This window comes from Myotis davidii, unplaced genomic scaffold, assembly GCF_000327345.1.
Source record: "Myotis davidii unplaced genomic scaffold, ASM32734v1 scaffold580, whole genome shotgun sequence".
NCBI lineage: Eukaryota > Metazoa > Chordata > Mammalia > Chiroptera > Vespertilionidae > Myotis > Myotis davidii.
The window spans coordinates 2,661,271-2,670,263 of NW_006293313.1; the positions used below are offsets into that span (position 1 = coordinate 2,661,271).

Genomic DNA, 8,993 nt, shown 5'->3' on the forward strand with positions numbered 1-8,993 from the left:
GAGAAACAGATTTAAGAAACATGCAGGAGGCAAAATTGGTAGGTTTTATGGATGCATTGACAAAGAAGGATCTAAGGTAGCATGTCTAGTTTTCTAATTTTAGTGACTGGATGAATTATGTTATTTTTAGCTGAGAAACAGATGCATACATTGAGATTGAATGAAGAAAAAGGGTTAGGAGGGGATGATGAATTCTGTTTTGAATTCCTTGATTTTGGAATATTTGAGACATAGCTGCGTGAAGCTATCCATACTGGAGACTAATGCTGGTGAAAAAACAAAAGTGAGATTATGAAAGTGGATCATCATCAAAGAAAAATAAATAAAGTAAGAAGAACAGGATAGAGCTCAGAGATGCCAGATATTTAAAGAGCTGATAGGGACAAAGAATCCTTGAAGGATTTCTAGATTTTCAACCGAGAGGAAGCAATGTATAATGTCAGATGCATCAGAGAAGTCCAGGAAGTTCAAAATGAAAGCATTCCTTGTAGGTTTGCATTTCGGAAATGAAGAGCAATTATAGTAGAGTATGGTCCTAGTTTTGATAACTTGATTTGAATGATAATACTGATATAAATAGTTCTATTGTGATTATTCACCTTCTTTAACTTTGAGTTTGTTTTCTTTGTCTGTTGCATTATCACCTGTTGTTGGTCTTCTTTATCTTGTCCTTATCGTCCCTTTTTCTTTGATATCTCCATAGCCGACCTGCTTGGCATTCCCTGTGATAGTCAAGTACTTTATGGCCACAAATTCTCTACTACTAAACCCACCTAGTATCTCGAATTGTCAGGTCCCTAACAAGGGGCCGGAGACTGTAAGCAATGACATGGTATATTTACCAGGGCTCAGAGCCATTGTTCTTCTACAAGGAGCCTTTGTAGTGGCTCTGATGAAAGCTGATGTTCAAGCTGTGGATGGTGATGCTTTGTATTCCACAAAGTAGTCACTGAGTATATCACAGTCTAGCATTTTAGCATTTAACTGTAGCCCAGTGAAACACATTGTAATATATTGGTTGAAATTCAATGAGAAGAATATCTTGCTGAGAAATCTGTTCCGAGATTTAACAGGTTTAGATATCTGTAAGTTTATATTTGTTTGGAAACACCTCCCCCTGAAAAAAAAGAGAGAAGAGTGAATCAAATAGAAAAATCAAATACCCAGAATTTTTTTCTATATTATGTCCTCTCCTATTATAAGTGTTATATGGTAAGTCAGCCATTGCAAACTTATTCAACAAAATTGCTTTTAAAGTATGGCACAGATGGATAGAAATTCAGTCCAGGCTCTTACACTTTGTACATTAGTAGAATTATACAGTTGTTGCCATGGCTTATAAATAACTTGAAATACAGAAATGCCTTCAGCACCTTTGAGGAAAGATGAACTGATATTCCGCATAGTGTTAATGAAAAATATACTGTAATTTTTGATTGAACAAAATGTGTAATACTTCTGTTAATCAGTATATTCCATTAATTGACCAACCCGTTAACCAATTTGAATAAGAAAAGTTAACTAATTTTTTTCTTCCGTATTTTTGCCTCCATGGTTTAAATAGGTAGAAGAATACAGTCTAGCTTAAACAATTCACCAAATACACTATCTCAGGTTCCAAGGAGATATGTTATTAGGGTCCTACTAATTTTTTATCAGTTACATAAGCTATTGCTTCTTTTTGCTGCCAGACATTCTTTGGCAGCTCCACATTAATCATTGTCAGAACCTGCTTCTTTGGGGATGCTGTCTTTTCCTCCCCCATGGTCATTTATATTTCACATGCACTGCCTAAGAGGAAAGAAAGACCAAAAGTGAAAGTATGTTAAAAAAAAAAAAGTTTAGAATTTTTGTGTTTTTCCATGTCTAAGTAGTTTTAGGAAATAATTACCTTCCTGCTTGGAAATTTCTAAAGGCTTTGATAATAGCTTTGTAACTTGTTATAGTTTAAACAATGAAAGAAGTGTTTATTATAGTAGATGCTGTTATATCTATTGATGAGATTACAGGAAATTGATCATTTAGAATTGGATTGCTTGTAACCATTTTATGTTCACCAGCCTTTGAAGTTAAATATGCAATAATTAGCAATATGATCATTATGGTGTTAGTCTTTGTTCAATGGAAATATGATAATTTCCTTTTATATTCTTCATTTATTCTAAAAATCATATAACATATTTTAGATAATTTTTAACCCAATATATTTTTACTAACATATCTGTGTGTTTTATTTTAAAAAAAGTTTAAAAAATTATGAAACCTTTAATGCACCCCTCAAAAAGACAGGTTTAGGATAAGATTTAACTAATAGACTTAAATGGGAAGCAGAGCTACTTAGTTTTTTGAAAATAAAGATTCCACAGAGTCTAAGGTGACAAGGTAGAGGCTTCCAAGTGTTTCTATAAGTAAGAGTGTTTGTGCCATTACGCTATTGAGGACTCTGTCTGCTACTTGACATAGCCTTAGCTCAAAGCAGCTTAATTTAAGAAGGAAGTTTATTGGCTCACCTAACTGGGAAGTCCAGGACAGAGGTGATTTTGAGACGGTGTGACGATGTGAGGGTTAATTTGCATATTACCTCTTTATTATATAGGATTTGCTAGTAACAAATTATTACCTATTCATTAAAGCAAGCCCTTTGAGATCCACTAATTTGATTTAAACTCTTTAAAAATAATGTTGCATTCTTTAGAAATAGTCTGCACTAAGATTTCTTCCTTTGTTCAAAATGCCTTTTTTAATTAAATTAATTTGAAATAGAGAGCACTGTTTGTGTGTGTGTATGTTTTATATGAGAGCAGTGTTGTGTGTGTGTGTGTGTGTGTTTTGTATGAGAGCACTGTTTTTAGGTTACCAAATCCAGTCAACCGTCTCAGCAAACGGGCATTTCTGTATTCATTGAGCTGCAATTGTATAACACCAGCCAGGGACATTGGTCTTTCACATACTATAACGTTCTTGAGAACAAGGCACTGATACCCAGGCTTTTCCTACACAGGCAATTGAAGCAAATGAGGGCTGAAAATTGCAGATCTCTCCTCATGTCCACTTATTGCACGAGAGCTTCTCTGTGCTTCTTTGGGGACCAGGTTACAGGGAGCTCCAGTGGGGAGGCATGAGTGGGCTTATAAGGTCAAGAAGAAAGATTCGCAGGAAGTCACTTAGGTAAACACAATGGGGGAAGTTGGAACATAGCCCAATATTTTTCTTTTTGTTAATCACATTGTAGCTTTTTCATTTCTACAGCCTAAAACTCGGAAGTCACAGACCTATTAGGTTCTTATAAGTGCCCCATGGGGCATCTGTACTTTTTTTTTTCTTTTTATTTAATTGAAATTTTTTTATATTTTTCAATTACAGTTTACGTTAAATATTATTCTGTATTAGCATAGTGGTTCGATAATTGTATAGTTTACAAAGTATTCCCCCTGTTATTTCCAGTGACCACCTGGCACCATACATAGTTATTCCAATATTATTGACTATATTCCCTATGCTGTACTTTACATCCCCATGCGTATTTTGTAACTACCAATATGTACTTTTCAGTCCCACCACAATTTAGAGATTGTTTCTTTGATTTCGGACTTTATTCTCTGTTCACAAAAAAATACTTCTGGGAGGGTATATTAGATTTTATTGGCCATTAGAAGCTTAATGGTAGAAGCACACAAGATTCTTTCTGGAAAACTGTTTTTTATAGAAAGAAAAATAGCAACACCAAGAAGATTCTGGGAGAACAGTATTGCACTATTTATCCAAACTAAAAAATGTGTTTATCCCTTGATCCAGCAATCCCTCTTTGGGAATATTACTGAGGGAAAAAGCCAGCTATCCTTTATGTAGAAAAGGGAAAAAATAAAATAAGAAATATAATTATTTCACTTGCATAGAGAAACGCTTGCAGGATACATGAGACCTTATTAAGAGTAGTTACGAAGTTAAGCAAAAGAGATGGGGTCAGACACAGGGGTTAGTGTCCTGGGCATAGAGAGGAGTGAGACTTCTGCCTTTTATACCTTTACATTGTTTTGATTTTTGAATCACGTGACTGCATTAACTATTTTTAAGGTGATGTAGTGAATGAATGAATGAATGAATGAATGAAGGATGATTAAATTAACAAAAGAGGGAAGATCATCTCAAGTGAAGAAGTTACAAGCTGTGAAAACAGATTTTACCTGTAACAATGCAGAAGGCTGGCTCTGAAGAACATTCACTATAGGCCTTCAGCTGTTAATGTAGAAGACTAACAATGTGAAGGAAATTTTCTGACAATCTGGCCAAATGCCACTCAGTCATGCTCTGTATTTATGTTTTTCTGTAGATGCCAGAAGAACAAGCATTCTGTGTTTTGGTGAAAATCATGTATGACTATGGTTTACGAGATCTCTACAAAAACAACTTTGAAGATCTTCATTGCAAATTTTATCAGTTGGAGAGACTAATGCAGGTAAATTAAAAGTTTGGGACTTTTATCTCTCAGGGATTGGTTGTGTTATAGAAAAAGTCTAATAAGATTGATGAGCAATCATGATTTATGAAAATTTAATAGATTATGCAAATGGATTTGGTTTCTGACTAGTATCTACATTGGTGTTGATATTATAAAATATTTGTTTAACCATTTGACCATTTTAAAAATTATCTTCCTCTTTAAATAGTCAACTTTAATACACTTTGAATGAGAATATAGTGAGTTAAGTCAATGAAGAGATTGTTGAGTATTTGTAAAGAAATAAAGACATTTACAGAGTAAGAATATTTAAGAGTTTTCTCTGTATTAATTAGCACCGGTACCCATACCATATTTAGGTCTACATATAGAGAATACTTTGAAAAGACAGAAAGATATTGATAGTAGAGTAAAACACACCTAAAATATTGTAATGTGGAGACATACTTTAAAAAATCTTTCCACATAATGTGAAGGGATTAAGGGAAAAAAGCCTCCTAGACACAGACAATAGTATGATGTTTATAAGAAGGAATGGGGAGGTGGGGGAAGTAGAAGAGGTAAAAGAGAGATAAATGGGGACAGAAGGAGACTTGACTTTGGATAGTGAATACACAATACAATATACAGATGATGTATTATATAATTGTACATCTAAAACCTATATAATTTTATTATCCAATGTCACCCCAATAAATTCAATAAAAGTTTAAAAAAATTTCCCACATAATTTCCTAATCTCAGAGTTGTTACTATTTTATAATATGTATGTATAAATTTATATATATGAGAAACATATTTATGTCAAATACTACATAATAAAAAAAGATTGTAAGGGCAAAATTATTGATTAGTACTGACAAAAAAATTGAGTAGCTTTGAAATTCCACTGAGATTAGAAATCATACCTTTATAATGGATCTATGCATTCTCTATATGAGGTATTGGAAACTCAAGAGAAATGTGAAAAAAAATTCATGAAAGGATTTATTCCATATTGGGGAAAAGTGAAATGGTTGGGGAGGATGGTTAGTGGGATGTGTCAGTAGAAGATACTGGCAGGAACTAATTGACACGGCCTGTCTGGAGACCCACAGGTGTCTGGAGAGGGAAGTGAAGCCAATAGGAGACTGAGGGAACAGGGGGGTGAAAGATGGAGAGTTTGCAGTGAGATAAAGGACAGCTTTCCTGGAAGAAGGGGATATAGGAGGGTGGGGGACCTCAAATGTGAACAAGAAAGAAAAGAATGGAAGGATGTCAAATAAACTGTAAGCACAATGACAAATGGGCATTGTGGGGAAGAAAGAACTTAGAAGATCTGGTAACTAAGGGCATTAAAGGCTATAGGCTCTTTTTTAGAGATTTAATTCTTCCAAGAAAAGTTTTATTTGGAATTATTCACTTTCACCTTATTACAAAAGCTTATATTTTTTAAAGGTCACTATCCTTAAGCACTTTGAGAGTCAAATAATTGTACCTGATAATTGAATAGCAAGTTCATGGTACTATGAAGAAACCCAAGCACGCCCAGGCCAGTGTTCTCAATGGTTAGAGCTCCGGCCTATGCATCAAAGGGTCACAGGTTCAATTTCTGATCAGGGGGCATACTTGGGTTGTAGGTTTGATCCCTGGCCATGGTGGGGGCATGTGCCAGAGACAACCAATTGGTGTGTCTCTCTCAAATCTATGATTATCTCTTTCTCTCTTTCTCTCTCTAAAACAGTGGTTCTCAACCTTCCTAATGCCGCGACCCTGTAATACAGTTCCTCATGTTGTGGTGACCCCCAATATCATTGTTACAAATTGAACATAATTAAAGCATAGTGATTAATCACAAAAACAATATGTAATTATATATGTGTTTTCCGATGGTCTTAGGCGACCCCTGTGAAAGGGTCGTTCGACCCCCCAAAGGGGCTGCGACACACAGGTTGAGAACATGGAAAATATCCTCGGGTGAAGATTAGCAAGGAGAAACAAAAAAGAAACCCAAGCACATTTTTCTGTTAGCACCTTCTGTCTGTTAATTGGATGACCATTGAACACCCCAGTTAAAGTACTAGATGAGCACATTTGGGTGTTTTTCAAAGAGCATCTTGCACAGAAGTGGGCTTTTTGTTTTTGTGGTATTTTTATGAAAACAAAATGAAAGTGGGCTTTTATGTTTGCCTTTGTCTTTCAGTTATGGGAATTCTGCACTAATGCAGTGAACTTGGCCTTTCACACTTTTGAAATGCATTTACTGGCTTAGCTTGGGCAAAAGGATAAAACTAGCATAAAGACATTTTAAGGAGACATTCAATTTCATGCATTATACACTTGCAGTTTCTGTACTTTGCTATTATTTTAAGATCTCAAAGATAGGTTTCTAAAATATTGGTTATGTTTTGGCCTTTTCTAAGTTTCAAAAAATATACTGAAGTGGTAGCATAAAAACCAGGTGATGTTGACAAGTACATCTCTTTTCTAGCTAGTCAGGAGTTGAACAAGAGGGAGAGGTGGATGAGGGAGATAGAAGAGGTAAAGGGGAAAGAAATGGTGACCCCTGAATGGGGGTAGTCACTTGACCCTGGAGTCACGATGTTCTTCAGAAGGCAGGTGGGCCATCTGAACATTTCCCCAGAAACAAGACGAGTTGAGTGAGCAAGAGATGGTCTTTTTTACTTGTTCATAACAAGTCTGTCCCTAATCCCCACCTCCTCTCATCACTTCATTGTAGTTATGCAATTCATGGATTGCTTCAGTAAAATGAAAAGTGTTCATAAGAAGCTTGTCATAAATGGCAGTTGTGGCAGGAAATAAAGCTTCTTGCACGTTCTGCCCACTAAATCTTCCCCTTTGACTTTTAGGAGCAGCTACCGGACCTGCACAGCCATTTTTGTGACTTGAACCTGGAGGCCCATATGTATGCTTCCCAGTGGTTTCTCACTCTTTTCACCGCCAAGTTCCCGCTCTGCATGGTCTTCCACATCATTGACTTACTGCTCTGTGAGGTAGAGTGACCCCCTCTCTCATATCTAAGCCCAAAGAGAAAGAGCATTGTTTCTGCTCACAATGGTTTAAGTGGTCTTCATTTTCTTCTTTCCTGTGACATTAAGCTATAAATACTGACCAAAAAGTTCTCTTTGAATTTTTAGTAAAGACTATTTTAATTGAAATTTTGCTATTTGTGAGAAATGAGAATATTAAAGCATATATAATTTCTACAAAGTAAAATGTTGTAATTAAATTTGCATAATTTAATTCATAAGTCCATATGTGTAATAATGGGCTACTAATATAAAGGACCTGTAGAGTTAAATAATGATTTAGAATCAGGTGTTTTTAGTACTAATGCAATTATATACCAAGAGTGAAAATTTTATAATAATTAAATCCTCAATTCATAAGATATCTCTTTGTATATGATGTTTGAGACTCCATCCAGATTATAAAGAAGTAGTAAAGTTTCTGCATCATTTAGGTATATTTTTAGACAGTAAAATATTTCAAAAATTAGTTTGCATAATTTCTTAGGTATCTCTAGTATTTATTTATTTTATTGCTTTTAGTTTCTTAGATGACTACATTTATTTACTTTGTTCTCTTAAAGAAATAAGCAGTATTACATATACATAGCACATATACTGACCATCAAAATGTTTGAGTCTTAGCAGTGATAGAAAGTTGCTGGAGAGAAGAATCTTTTAATTGGGAATATAAATGTGTATAAAAATATAGCTGTCTTAACTTTAAAAGTTGGAGTAATTAGTCAAAAGTATAAACCTAATATAATCTAGGCAGTTTTGTATTACTATATTACTTTTCTTACATAAAGCTTCCTCTTTTTTAAAAGAAAAGTCTATTTTAATCACCTTAGAAATTTAACTATAAAAGTAAGATTTGAAAAGATAAAATGAATTGACTGTATAAAGCATGATTTTTATATCTCAGCCTACTATGACAGGGACCATTTTGTGTGAGTATAGCTGGGTTCAAAGGTTCTAGTTGGCGGTTTACAGTGCTTGAAGGTGCAGAGCATTTTGTAGGCATGTAAGATTTTTAAAGATTTGCAACATATTTTGATAAAGAAGGGTCAAGGACCCACGTCTTGCCGAGGGTCACAGAACAAGTTCCCAAATTCTGAATGCTTAGCAGCTAGAGAGCCTGGTTGATAATACATTAATTCTACTTGTTTTACTTACAAATTAGTTTCTAAAATGCCTACCTAAATTTAACCTAAAGGAAGAATGCAGAATTAGGAGCTAAAGTCTTATTCAAAGTTAAAACAGTGTGATCACTGGAATGGTGACTGTCTAAAATCGTCTCTACCTGATATTGGAGGACTGTCCACGGGTCTTCTGGAACCCAGATATATTGTTCTTCAGGAAATTTCATCTTGAAGATACTCGAATTTCCAATGTCAGTTGCTAAGAAAAATTAGCAACGTTGATGGCAAGGAAAAGAAAATTTATAAGACTTCTTATCACTTGTCAACTGTGATTCATAATCACAGTGTTTGAAAGATCTTAATGCTCATTAAAATTAATAAGAG

At 34.7% G+C, this 8,993-nt stretch overlaps 1 protein-coding gene across 1 annotated transcript in view; it reads left to right on the top strand.

Moving 5' to 3' along the window:
- Positions 1 to 8,993, top strand: part of RABGAP1L (RAB GTPase activating protein 1-like) — a 391,910-nt gene that overhangs the window by 235,048 nt on the left and 147,869 nt on the right. The window contains 2 exon segments of the mRNA XM_015566064.1: positions 4,331 to 4,456; positions 7,309 to 7,452. Coding sequence (XP_015421550.1) covers positions 4,331 to 4,456; positions 7,309 to 7,452 — 270 coding nt within the window.